The sequence below is a fragment of the Pelophylax lessonae genome (assembly GCF_965119305.1).
Source record: "Pelophylax lessonae genome assembly, chromosome: 4".
NCBI lineage: Eukaryota > Metazoa > Chordata > Amphibia > Anura > Ranidae > Pelophylax > Pelophylax lessonae.
Genome location: NC_138771.1, coordinates 677,539,874 through 677,554,635, shown reverse-complemented (window position 1 = coordinate 677,554,635; position 14,762 = coordinate 677,539,874). Strand labels below are relative to the sequence as shown.

At 51.8% G+C, this 14,762-nt stretch overlaps 1 protein-coding gene across 1 annotated transcript; it reads right to left on the bottom strand.

Moving 5' to 3' along the window:
• Positions 1–112: 112 nt before the first annotated feature.
• CLDN7 (claudin 7) lies at positions 113–14,095 on the bottom strand. Its single transcript, XM_082252644.1, has 4 exons — positions 13,867–14,095; positions 2,362–2,526; positions 1,490–1,574; positions 113–732 (listed from the first exon to the last, which is right to left on the bottom strand). Exons 1-4 carry the CDS (start codon positions 14,087–14,089, stop codon positions 552–554), a joined length of 654 nt encoding a protein of 217 aa, XP_082108770.1. The 5' UTR covers positions 14,090–14,095; the 3' UTR covers positions 113–551.
• Positions 14,096–14,762: the final 667 nt, after the last annotated feature.

The window sequence follows — 14,762 nt, the reverse complement described above, 5'->3', positions numbered from 1 at the left end:
AGGTCTTCCTATGGCCTTGAGTGTAGTCATGCACCCTCCCGCACCACCATGTGCCCGCCACCAGCCCGCACCACCATGTGCCCGCCACCACGACTTATAACACAGATAAGGGTTTTTTTTATATTTAAACTTTTATTGAAAAAAAAGTTATTTACAAAATCTACTAAAAATGCAAAAACTCACATCATGTACATATGAAGGCTAAGAGGTCACCAGGGACACTCACAGTATACCGGGATAAAAGATCAGATGCCAACCCCTCCCCCCACCCCCATATATAATTATAACAAACCAGTTACATTTCATAAGACACAATGGTGCAAAGTTACTCTGAAGCAATGTGGAGTAAAGCAGTCGGCTCCGTACTCCATGTGACCACACAATTTACAGTCCTGGAAAGGCAGAAAAGATGGCGCCCGTTGTCTCCACACTGCAGAGGTAAAACCATGGTGGCCGGCCACCTCTGTTAGGAATCCTTCAAAGTGCTGCATTATGCAATGTGTGGAATCAGATGGAAGCTGGCGGGACACCACTTCAGCCACGCCCCAAGGTTAGACATATTCCTTGCCCCCTGCTGATGAAGCTTTGGTCCGCGCTCCTCCGGTCTTTGGGTAACCTTTGGCGCCGTAGCCTGTTGTTCTCCGGGGACAGGAGCAAGCCAGGAGAGCTCCACCAATGAGCACCAAGAACGAGCCGGCCCAGCCGAGGAATACTCCGGCACCAAATTCATATCTGGAAGGGGAATGGAGAAAGTTGAGATAACCCATCATGTATACTGGGAGTTCCACTTCTCCATCTAAATAACCATCCCATGTACGGGGCTTCCACTACCCCCATCTAAATAACCATCACATGTACTGGGCTTCCACTACCCCATCTAAATAGCCATCACATGTACTGGGCTTCCACTACCCCATCTAAATAACCATCACATGTACTGGGCTTCCACTACCCCATCTAAATAGCCATCACATGTACTGGGCTTCCACTACCCCATCTAAATAACCATCACATGTACTGGGCTTCCACTACCCCATCTAAATAGCCATCACATGTACTGGGCTTCCACTCCCCCCCCCCCCCCCCCCCCATCTAAATAACCATCCCATGTACTGGGCTTCCACTCCCCCCCCCCCCCCCCCCATCTAAATAACCATCCCATGTACTGGGCTTCCACTACCCCCATCTAAATAACCATCACATGTACTGGGCTTCCACTACCCCCCCCCCATCTAAATAACCATCCCATGTACTGGGCTTCCACTTCCCTCATCTAAATAACCATCCCATATACTGGGCTTCCACTACCCCCATCTAAATAACCATCCCATGTACTGGGGTTCCACTACCCCCCATCTAAATAACCATCACATGTACTGGGCTTCCACTACCCCCCCATCTAAATAACCATCCCATGTACTGGGCTTCCACTACCCCCATATAGTAGCAGAGGAAGGGCAGAGACAGCAATACTGGAAGTTCCACTTACTTTGTGTTTACAGGAGTCAGAGGGTTGTAGAAGTCCCGGATGATCTGATTTCCATACCAGGAACAGGCAATGAGGGCCGCCAGACCTGCAGGAGAAGAAAATATACAATAAGTAGGGGTTCCATAAAGATCTGCCTTCAACAAAGCCTGTATCACGAAAAGGTCCCCTTACCAATAACCCTGTCAGACCTCCCAGACAAGTCTACCATAAAGGCTTCCACACCAAAAAATAAAAGCCTATGCCAGGGCCCTTCCCACCACAGAGACCCCTCAACAAATAAAACTTCCAAAGACCTCCCACTAATAAAATCCATGCCAAAGGCTCACCCACTAATAAAACCCACAACACAAAGACCCCCCTAACCCCTCCACTACGACCAATAAAGCCCACACCAGAGGTCTGCCACCACTAAAATCCATGGCAAACCCCCACCCAACAATAAAGCCCACACCAGAGACCTGCCACCACTAAAATCCATGGCACCCACCAATAAAGCCCACACCAGAGACCTCCCATCACTAAAATCCATGCCTTTCAAAGAGCTTCCACCAAAGGCCAAACCCTGGTTGATAAGCTTCTCAGATTCTTCAGGTTCGGGCTCAGAGCCAACATTCCCTGGAGTGGCTTAAGGTTCACCCCACCAAAACTGTCTAAGTGTTTCGTGAAGGCTGAAACCTTCCAGGGGGTTTCTTGTATCGAAGGCTGCAAAGTTCCCCCTTCAACAAAAACCCACCTCGGCCCTTGTGATGGGATCCTTCTTGTTCCCAACCTCCTATATCACCTAGAGATCTATTCCAAGTGGAAGACCAAAACTCCTCAATTCCATGAATATCACCCTCTATAACAGATCCCACCCGCAGCCTGGTACTCACCCCCCAGCAAGAAGATGAAGCCTCCGGTCATGGCAATCCGTGCCTTCTTCACCTTGTCATCACCCCCACATTTCGTGCACTTCATCCCCATGGTGGAAATTGCCATGCCGATTACCCCGAGAATGATGGAGAGGACCATGAGAGCGCGGGTGGCCTGCAGGGCAGCTGTGGAGAGAAGAAGGAGTGCATTAGAGGAGTCCACTACTGCTTAATACGAGGAGAATAAATTAGACATTACTTGGTCTTCCATATCATGTACACAGAACGTATCATCCATATCATGTACACAGAACGTATCATCCATATCATGTACACAGAAATAGTTTAACAGCCAGGCAACCAGCATGCCTACCAGCAGCTCAGAGATGGCAGTCCTTGCATTTCTGGTTTAATGTGTCTCTAGCCCAGCGATGGAGAACCTTGGCACCCCAGATGTTTTGGAACTACATTTCCCATGATGTTCAACTACACTGCAGGGTGCATGAGCATCATGGGAAATGTAGTAAACACATCTGGGGTGCCAAGGTTCCCCATTCCTTCTCTAGCCAAAACAGATGTCTACAGGAGAGCCCCATTTTCAGACCATCTGAAGGCCAGCACCCCACTATGACCTGCTTATTTGAAATCTAATGGAAGATTTTGGGGGGGGGGAGTTCAGGATGAAGAAAAGCTAGAACAGGAGGGAGAGGACACTTTCTGAAGATCACATTTCACATGGCCAGTAGATCATACGAGCAACCCATCCCCCACCTCGCCCCCAGGAGAGCCCTGAAGCCCCCATACCTGGGCCTGCTGATTCCTGTCCTCAACGCCCTGCACATTCCTCACCGCAGAGGAGACAAAACAAACTTAGCATCAACCCTATAGTGAATGTCACCGGCATCTGTCTGAACATCTCCTCTTCCACATACAATGCTACAGGCAGGGGTGGACTGACAACTCATGGGGCCCCCGGGCAATCAGATTATGGGGCCCCCTGTGTCCACACAAAGCCCCATCTACAAATTGCAGCTCAGCCACATAGAGGGGGCATTCAAATATCTACCACAGCATAGCCTGCATGGAAGTTCCTGGCTTCTTTCTGTAGTGTGTAGCCTCTCATGGGGCCCCCTACTGACCCTGGGCCCTCGGGCAGTGACCTGATCCCTGAATGGTCAGTCCGCCCCTGGCTACAGGTCATGTATCAAAACACCAGTCCATACCCACTGATCAGCCAGAACATTCTGACCACTGACAAGTGACCACCATTGATGATCTGGTGACAATGACATCTGAAGGTGGGTGGGATATACGAGACAGCAAGTGAACATGTTATCCGTGAAGTGGGTGGTTGTTAACGCAAATCTCGTCAGGAGGCAATCACGATGATATACAGCCCTTCAGTTGCTAACCCCCCCTAGATAGTGAATTCCCTCTCGTCTGGCCGGGAGTTATGACGACACATAGCACTCAAACTTAGCGCAGTCACAACTGATTTTATTGCAAGTTTAGCTCATATTTAAGGCATGTTTTGAGCGGGAAAGACTGCTCCATACTGGTTTACAATTCATCAGTCAAATTAACAATAGCACATTTCAGACAGAACAGTACATAAAAGGGCCTTTGCTTTCGCCATGTATTTGTGTCAATATGAGGTGTTCCCGTATCCGAATCTCTGTCCTGTGGCAGAGTCGCCCCGTCTGCATTCAGTTGTCATGTGTTAATGTAAGCAATTGTCAATTGTTTATGGGTGGCGTCAGCAATCTCTATGAAAATGTCTTGTAATCTAAATACAAAATATCGAACTGTCAAGTGTTCAAATGAATGGACAGGTGGTTTAACATGTCGTCTAAATGCAAAATACAGCTGGCTGCTGTCCAAGGTGGATGAATGGGTGTCAGTCTAGCTCGTTACTATGTAAATGCAAGGGCCCATATTTCATCATGGAATGGGCATAAGCTGAAATATATATGAAATGTAATAAGGCATGTTAATACAATCTTTCAATGGTCATCACAGTTTGTTGTGTATGTGGCTGTGCAGGTGAAGACCAGTCCGAGTGCCCATGATGACCCCAGTCCAAAGCCAAAAATCACCTACAGTGGGCCTATGAGCATCAAAACAAGTTTGAGGTATTGACTTGGCCACGAGATTCTCCAGATCTCCGATCAATTGAGCATCTGTGGGATGTGCTGGAGAAACGTCCAATCAATGGAGGCCCGACCTCCCAACATACAGGACTTAAAGGATCTGCTATGGTCAGCTTATCCCAGGAAATTATAGGCCTGTCAGTCTGACATCAATAATATGTAAACTTTTGGAGGGGATGATAAGGGACTATATCGTAGAGTATGCTAAAGACAACAACATCATCAGTAGTAACCAGCACGGGTTTACAAATGGGCGATCTTGTCAAACCAATCTCTTAGCATTCTACGAGGAAGTGAGCTGTGAGCTAGATAGGGGGAGACCAGTGGATGTGGGGTACCTGGATAGGAGGAGACCAGTGGATGTGGTGTATCTGGATAGGGGCAGACCAGTGGATGTGGGGTACCTGGATAGGAGGAGACCAGTGGATGTGGTGTATCTGGATAGGGGCAGACCAGTGGATGTGGTGTACTTGGATTTCGCTAAGGCGTTTGATACAGTTCCCCACAAGCGCTTAATTTATAAAATAAGGTCTGCAGGTATCGACAGCAGGTTTTGCTCTTGGATACGGAACTGGCTAAAAGGGCGTGTCCAAAGGGTGGTAATAAACAGCGCATACTCAGACTGGTCTGAGGTGGTAAGCAGGGTGCCCCAGGGCTCAGTCCTGGGACCAACCTTGTTCAATTTATTCATAAACAGCATTGAGGACGGGATCAGTAGTTCGATATCAGTTTTTGCAGATGACACAAAATTAGGCAGGGCAATAACTGCACAGCATGAAGCAGATATCCTACAGAATGACCTGGACAAAATAACGGAGTGGGCAACGACATGGCAAATGAGGTTTAATGTGGAGAAGTGTAAGGTTTTGCACTTGGGGACCAAAAACATAAAAGCGCAATACACGTTAGGGGAGGAACCCTTGGGGGAATCAAAAATGGAGAAAGATCTGGGAGTCTTGGTTGATGATAGATTAGGCAACAGCATGCAATGTCAAGCGGCAGCTTCCAAAGCCAGCAGAATATTAGCATGCATAAAGAAAGGGATGTATTCCAGAGATAAGACTATAATCCTTCCACTTTATAAAACTCTGGTCCGACCGCATCTGGAGTATTCTGTCCAGTTCTGGTCGCCAGTCCTCAGGAGGGATGTGTTGGAGCGGGAGAAAGTCCAGAGAAGGGCAACTAAACTGATTAGGGGGTTGGAGGACCTTACCTATGAAGAGCGGCTGCAATCGCTCGATTTATTTTCCCTGGAGAAAAGACGTCTGAGAGGGGACATGATAGCAATTTATAAATATCTTAATGGGGATCCCAGCTTAGAAGAAAAGCTGTTCATTCGAAGGAATTGCATGAGGACTCGAGGACATACAATGCGATTAGAGGAGAAGCGTTTTAACCTCAGGCAACGTGGGGGGTTCTTTACTGTTAGGGCTACAAGATTGTGGAATTCTCTACCACAAGAGGTGGTTTCTGCGGGTAGTATGGTGGCTTTCAAAAGACTCTTAGACTTACATCTCAAGGATCAGGAGATTGAGGGCTATGTTAGATGATTACAGTCACACACACCTACACAGGTTGAACTGGATGGACTATTGTCTTTATTCAACCTCACCTACTATGTAACTATGTAACTATGTAGCTTGGTGCCAGAGACCTCAGCATACCTTCGGAGGTCTACTGGAGTCCAACCCCAATACCCACCAACAAGAGTTGGCCAGCACTGGAAACTTCACACCCACAGAGCTATCAGAATAAATCCCTCCACCTCAAACCCAGCCAAAGCAAAGACTACACAAATAGTCCCAAAACACTGATATCCACCATTCAGAAAACTTCCCAATTCTCCCTTCTGTGAGATTCCCGAATTTGGGTCTACATCTCATAAATGGGCCTCCTGTGACCAGAACTGTCTACATCTGTCCTCAATGGACAATGGGGGTTCCACCGTTCAATCTTGGAAGGATTGTCATCTGTACCTACCCAGAAGAATCGCTCAAAGAAGGATAAATTATAGTGCTCACCGCTGTCCTATAGAAAGATCTGCAAATAAAATGGTTCTACTTTATTCCCAGAATCCCAAGCTTCATCAAACCAACCAGTGCAATAATTCAAAGGGCCTCCTCGTCCCCCACTACACCCAATGGCATCCGGTCTGCTCACCCTCAAATGTCAGGAGGCCCAGCAGCTTCTGAAGTGTAATAAGAGGTCCCCGTCCTCTGATGGGCCCAGGCCTCCCCCGTCCTCTGATGGGCCCAGGCCTCCCCCGTCCTCTGATGGGCCCAGGCCTCCCCCGTCCTCTGATGGGCCCAGGCCTCCCGTAAGGAACCCGACACGGTTTTATGGATGTTTTACTGAGTTATGGATATTTATTCTGGTGGAGTTTAGTTCTGCAGTTATAGTTTTGTCTGGAGGAGAAGATGCGGTGTTGAGTCAGGGCTGTTCTGGCAGCAGAAAGAGGGGGACCTACTCAGGATTAGGGGGGGTGGTCAGGTTACAGCTGATCGGTGCGAGTCATGAATGGAGGAGTAGCTGGACACCAGACATGCTACTTGTCTGTACCCCTAATCCCACCATACCCCCCCCCAGCGCATGCCGCCATACCCTTCCCCTGAATACAGACAACACTGCCCCCCACCATAACCCCCAAGTACAGGCCACCGTGCCCTCCTCCTCCATAACCCCCAAGTACAGGCCACCGTGCCCTCCTCCATAACCCCCAAGTACAGGCCACCGTGCCCTCCTCCACCATAACCCCCAAGTACAGGCCACCGTGCCCTCCTCCTCCATAACCCCCAAGTACAGGCCACCGTGCCCTCCTCCTCCATAACCCCCAAGTACAGGCCACCCTGCCCTCCTCCTCCATAACCCCCAAGTACAGGCCACCCTGCCCTCCTCCTCCATAACCCCCAAGTACAGGCCACCGTGCCCTCCTCCCACCATAACCCCCAAGTACAGGCCACCGTGCCCTCCTCCTCCATAACCCCCAAGTACAGGCCACCGTGCCCTCCTCCTCCATAACCCCCAAGTACAGACCACCGTGCCCTCCTCCTCCATAACCCCCAAGTACAGACCACCGTGCCCTCCTCCTCCATAACCCCCAAGTACAGGCCACCCTGCCCTCCTCCACCATAACCCCCAAGTACAGGCCACCCTTCCCTCCTCCGCCATAACCCCCCAAGTACAGGCCACCGTGCCCTCCTCCATAACCCCCAAGTACAGGCCACCGTGCCCTCCTCCACCATAACCCCCCCCCCCCCCCAAGTACAGGCCACCGTGCCCTCCTCCACCATAACCCCCCAAGTACAGGCCACCGTGCCCTCCTCCTCCATAACCCCCAAGTACAGACCACCGTGCCCTCCTCCTCCATAACCCCCCCCCAAGTACAGGCCTCCGTGCCTTCCTCCGCCATAACCCCCAAGTACAGACCACCCTGCCCTCCTCCACCATAACCCCCAAGTACAGACCACCCTGCCCTCCTCCACCATAACCCCCAAGTACAGGCCACCGTGCCCTCCTCCTCCATAACCCCCAAGTACAGGCCACCCTGCCCTCCTCCTCCATAACCCCCAAGTACAGGCCACCGTGCCCTCCTCCACCATAACCCCCAAGTACAGGCCACCCTGCCCTCCTCCTCCATAACCCCCAAGTACAGACCACCGTGCCCTCCTCCATAACCCCCAAGTACAGGCCACCCTTCCCTCCTCCGCCATAACCCCCCAAGTACAGGCCTCCGTGCCTTCCTCCGCCATAACCCCCAAGTACAGGCCACCCTGCCCTCCTCCTCCATAACCCCCAAGTACAGGCCACCCTGCCCTCCTCCACCATAACCCCCAAGTACAGGCCACCCTGCCCTCCTCCACCATAACCCCCAAGTACAGACCACCGTGCCCTCCTCCATAACCCCCAAGTACAGGCCACCCTTCCCTCCTCCGCCATAACCCCCCAAGTACAGGCCTCCGTGCCTTCCTCCGCCATAACCCCCAAGTACAGGCCACCCTGCCCTCCTCCACCATAACCCCCAAGTACAGGCCACCCTGCCCTCCTCCACCATAACCCCCAAGTACAGGCCACCCTGCCCTCCTCCACCATAACCCCCAAGTACAGGCCACCCTGCCCTCCTCCACCATAACCCCCAAGTACAGGCCTCCGTGCCTTCCTCTGCCATAACCCCCAAGTACAGACCACCCTGCCCTCCTCCACCATAACCCCCAAGTACAGGCCACCCTGCCCTCCTCCACCATAACCCCCAAGTACAGGCCACCCTGCCCTCCTCCTCCATAACCCCCAAGTACAGACCACCGTGCCCTCCTCCATAACCCCCAAGTACAGGCCACCCTTCCCTCCTCCGCCATAACCCCCCAAGTACAGGCCTCCGTGCCTTCCTCCGCCATAACCCCCAAGTACAGGCCACCGTGCCCTCCTCCTCCATAACCCCCAAGTACAGGCCACCCTGCCCTCCTCCACCATAACCCCCAAGTACAGGCCACCGTGCCCTCCTCCTCCATAACCCCCAAGTACAGGCCACCCTGCCCTCCTCCACCATAACCCCCAAGTACAGGCCACCCTGCCCTCCTCCACCATAACCCCCAAGTACAGACCACCGTGCCCTCCTCCTCCATAACCCCCAAGTACAGGCCACCCTTCCCTCCTCCACCATTACCCCCAAGTACAGACCACCCTTCCCTCCTCCGCCATAACCCCCAAGTACAGGCCACCCTTCCCTCCTCCGCCATAACCCCCCAAGTACAGGCCTCCGTGCCTTCCTCCGCCATAACCCCCAAGTACAGGCCACCGTGCCCTCCTCCTCCATAACCCCCAAGTACAGGCCACCCTGCCCTCCTCCACCATAACCCCCAAGTACAGGCCACCCTGCCCTCCTCCACCATAACCCCCAAGTACAGGCCACCGTGCCCTCCTCCTCCATAACCCCCAAGTACAGGCCACCGTGCCCTCCTCCTCCATAACCCCCAAGTACAGGCCACCCTGCCCTCCTCCACCATAACCCCCAAGTACAGGCCACCCTTCCCTCCTCCACCATTACCCCCAAGTACAGACCACCCTGCCTTCCTCCGCCGTACCCCCCCCCCCCAAACCACACTAACCCCCCCTTGCCTCATATCCCCAAGCAGAGGCCACCATGCCACCCCCATCATAAACACCCCCCGAGCACAGGCTGCCCTGTCCCCTGCCATACCCCCTCTTCCCAGGACAGCTCCACATACCCCAAGCACAGTCTACCCTCGCTATACCACCGTACCCCCCCTCCCCCGAGGGGGGAAGCACACTGCGCCACCAACCACCTGTACAGGCCGACCCCCATAACCAGACGGCTCCATCCCATCAGATTGAATGACAGACAGGAGACGTTTTATCTGCAGCTTCACAGAGACGGGAAGTAACCGGAGAACCGGGATCAATTATACAGAAGACCGTTTTCCATCCCCTGGGGGAGGGGAGGGGGGGGGGGGGGTCAGTCCCTTCACACAGGGAACAGCACAGCCAACCACACACCAACCAATCTGATTGTACAATCTCCTGCAGATTTATCACTATGGGGCACCGATGGAAAACAATTCTACCCAATCCACAGAGCAATGGAAGCCTGAGGGAGGCTAAACATGGCCTCCAGCATGAGCCATACAAGAGGAAGGGCAGTCTCCCTCCTAGTGCTGCAATATGCGGAGGAGGGGCACTGAGGTGTCGTACTACGCAGCAGTATATGGCAGAGATGAGTCAGCAGCTATTACAGGACAGGTAGGAGAGTCCCAGGTGACACAATAGAGTCACACCCCGGGAGGTGGGGGAGGGGGGGATGAAGAGTTTCATAGAAACTGAACAGAGAGTAAGGAGGTAAACACAGAGGAAACTACCCCCCCCCCTCCCCCTCCTGAACTTCCTCCTCCGTCCAACCCTGAGAACAAATACCACCAACCACACAATCACCCCAAGAGAGACACCAATCATAGGGAAGCCTGAGAACCTACTAGAAGCCACATTATGGGGCCCAGAACTCAACTACCACCCCCCCCCCAATGGGGCCATTCCCCACCAAACTACCCCCCATATGGGGCCATTCCCCACCAAACTACCCCCCCACCCCCAACGGGGCCATTCCCCACCAAACTACCCCCCATATGGGGCCATTCCCCACCAAACTACCCCCCCACCCCCAACGGGGCCATTCCCCACCAAACTACCCCCCAATGGGGCCATTCCCCACCAAACTACCCCCCCACCCCCAACGGGGCCATTCCCCACCAAACTACCCCCCATATGGGGCCATTCCCCACCAAACTACCCCCCATATGGGGCCATTCCCCACCAAACTACCCCCCATATGGGGCCATTCCCCACCAAACTACCCCCCATATGGGGCCATTCCCCACCAAACTACCCCCCATATGGGACCATTCCCCACCAAACTACCCCCCCAACGGGACCATTCCCCACCAAACTACCCCCCCAACGGGACCATTCCCCACCAAACTACCCCCCCAACGGGACCATTCCCCACCAAACTACCCCCCAATGGGGCCATTCCCCACCAAACTACCCCCCAATGGGGCCATTCCACCAACCTACCCCCCCCCCCCCCCCCAACGGGGCCATTCCCCACCAAACTACCCCCCAATGGGGCTCCACCATAACCCTCCCCAGACCGGTCCTGTCCAATGTCACCCCTCCAACCTTCCACAAGCCCGAGAGCTCACCAACTACCCCACAAGGGTAATTCACCAGCAAATACCCCCAATGGGGCTCCTTTGTAACCCCGTTCTACAATACAAAGCATCCAACCAGCACACCAGGGTAGAGGGCCCCCCCATACATTATATTGGGGGTGCATAGTGTATGTATAGGGCCCTTGGTCGGTGCAGAGCGTCTCACACACTCTGTAGAGGATTGGAGGCTCACGTGGCCTCCGCCCTCAGATAAGGGGGTTATCAGTCCTTTCACTGACTTATCAGGAGATAAGAGGTAACGGAAATGTCTGAACACCTGAGAAGGCCACAGACACACCAACCGTCCTACTGGGACCTTCCCCCGTCTAATGGGGGCATTGTAGGGGTTGGCTCCGAGCCAGGAACATTCAATGCCAGGAGGAGAGGTGGGGGAGGAGGAAAGTTCAACCTGAAACTGGTCTGACCGGTTCTAGGGAGCCAAAGAAAGAAACCGGCCACCGCCCAACCAACCGACCCTCCGATCACCAATGTCTGAGTGAGGGACCCCCCCATAGGGGGGCAGCCATAAAACAAAGAACCCTACATGGCCTCACCTGGGAATTCCACCAATATACCCCCCATACCTGAGACACCCAACTGTACAATACGAGCCATACAACCAGATCCACCCAACCAACAATCCAGCCGTACAACCAGATCCATACAATCATCCAACCAATAATCCTGCCGTACAATCAGCCACCAACCAGATCCATACAATCATCCAACCAATAATCCTGCCGTACAATCAGCCACCAACCAACCAGATCCACCCAACAATCCTGCCGTACAACCAGCCAGATCCATACAGTCGTCCAACCACCCAACAAACATGCCGTACAATCAGCCACCAACCAGACCCCTCACCATACAATGAGCCAACCAACCTCCCAATGTCACCCAAGGGGAGGGGTGAAGGAACATCACAGTAATGGGGTCCTGAACTCCCCAACCACCAGGGATGGGGGTAGTAGTGAGTAGTGGTGGGGGGGGGATGGAGTAGCAGGTGGATGGGAGTAGTAGTAAGTAGATGGATGGGACTAGGAGGAGTAGTAGGTGGATGATAGGAGTAGTAGTAGGAGGATGGGGGTGGTAGTAGGGAGGATGGGATGATAGGAGTAGGAGTAGGGATGATAGGGGTAGTAGTACTCACCGTCTAGCTGTAGTAGAGATGATAGGAGTAGCAGTAGGTGGGATGCTAGGAGTAGTAGTAGATGGGATGCTAGGAGTAGTAGTAGTAAGGATAGGAGGAGTAGTAGTAGGGAGGATGATAGGGGTAGTAGGTGGAAGGATGGGGGTAGTAGTAGGGATGATAGGAGTAGTAGTACTCACAGTCTAGCTGTAGTAGGGAGGATGGGATGATAGGAGTAGTAGGTGGAAGGATGGGATGATAGGAGTAGTAGTAGATGGGATGATAGGAGTAATAGGTGGAAGGATGGGGGTAGTAGTAGGTGGAGGATGGGATGATGGGAGTAGTAGTGATGATAGGAGTAGTAGTGATGATAGGAGGAGTAGTAGGGAGGATGATAGGAGGAGTAGTAGTAGGGAGGATGATAGGAGTAGTAGTAGTAGGGAGGATAGGAATGATAGGAGTAGTAGTAGTAGGGATGATGATAGGAGTAGTAGGTGGAAGGATGGGGGTAGTAGTAGGGAGGATGATAGGAGTAGTAGTAGGTGGAGGATGATAGGAGTAGTAGTAGTAGTAGGGAGGATGATAGGAGTAGTAGTAGTAGGGAGGATAGGAATGATAGGAGTAGTAGTAGTAGTAGTAGTAGGGATGATGATAGGAGTAGTAGGTGGAAGGATGGGGGTAGTAGTAGGTGGAAGGATGGGGGTAGTAGTAGGGAGGATGATAGGAGTAGTAGTAGGGAGGATGATAGGAGTAGTAGTAGGGAGGATGATAGGAGTAGTAGTAGTAGGGAGGATGATAGGAGTAGTAGTAGTAGTAGGGAGGATAGGAATGATAGGAGTAGTAGTAGTAGGGAGGATGATAGGAGTAGTAGGTGGAAGGATGGGATGATAGGAGTAGTAGGTGGGATGATAGGGGTAGTAGGTGGAAGGATGGGATGATAGGAGTAGTAGGTGGGATGATAGGGGTAGTAGGTGGAAGGATGGGGGTAGTAGTAGGGAGGATGATAGGAGTAGTAGTAGGTGGAGGATGGGATGATAGGAGTAGTAGTAGGGATGATAGGAGGAGTAGTAGGGATGATAGGAGGAGTAGTAGGGATGATAGGAGGAGTAGTAGTAGGGATGATAGGGGTAGTAGGGATGATGGGAGTAGTAGGTGGGATGATGGGGGTAGTAGTAGGGATGATAGGAGGAGTAGGTGGAAGGATGGGGGTAGTAGTGATGATAGGAGTAGTAGTAGGGATGATAGGGGTAGTAGGTGGGATGATAGGAGTAGTAGTAGGTGGAGGATGGGATGATAGGAGTAGTAGGTGGGATGATAGGAGTAGTAGTAGGTGGAGGATGGGATGATAGGAGTAGTAGGTGGGATGATAGGAGTAGTAGTAGTAGGGAGGATGATAGGAGTAGTAGTAGTAGGGAGGATGATAGGAGTAGTAGTAGTAGGGAGGATAGGAATGATAGGAGTAGTAGTAGGTGGAGGATGGGATGATAGGAGTAGTAGGGAGGATGATAGGAGTAGTAGTACTCACAGTCTAGCTGTAGTAGGGAGTCGTAGACCTTGCATTGGATCTGTCCGGTACTTTGGGTCACACAGGACATCCACAGTCCCTGATAAATGGCCACCGCAGTGATAATATTGTCCCCGGCATAGGAGGACATCCGCCATTGCGGCATTATAGTGGCAGCGATCAGAGCGATCCAACCAATCAGAGAGAGGACAAATCCCAACATCTGTAACCCGGAGTTCGCCATCTTCTCCGAACTTCACCGACCGACTGAGATCACCTGAGATCCGCCCGCCCCCTTATATACCGCTCCGCCCCTCCCCTATCCCCGCCCCTCACAGGTGAGACTCTGACGTCACCAAAACTCCCAGCACACCGGTATCGGTGCTGAAAGAGTATCGGAGAGATCGGATGTGACTCAGCGGAGACCCCGCCCACCGATCCCTATCATCCAATCACCGATCCCTATCACCCCAATCATCCATCCCTATCAATTATCAATCCCTATCAATTATCAATCCCTATTCAATTATCAATCCCTATTCAATTATCAATCCCTATCAATTACCAATCCCTATCAATTATCAATCCCTATCAATTACCAATCCCTATCAATTATCAATCCCTATCAATTATATATCCCTATCAATTACCAATCCCTATCAATTATCAATCCCTATCAATTATCCATCCCTATCAATTATCAATCCCTATTCAATTATCAATCCCTATCAATTATCAATCCCTATCAATTATCAATCCCTATCAATTATCAATCCCTATCAATTATATATCCCTATCAATTATCAATCCCTATCAATTATCAATCCCTATCAATTATATATCCCTATCAATTATCAATCCCTATCAATTATCAATCCCTATCAATTATCAATCCCTATCAATTATCAATCCCTATC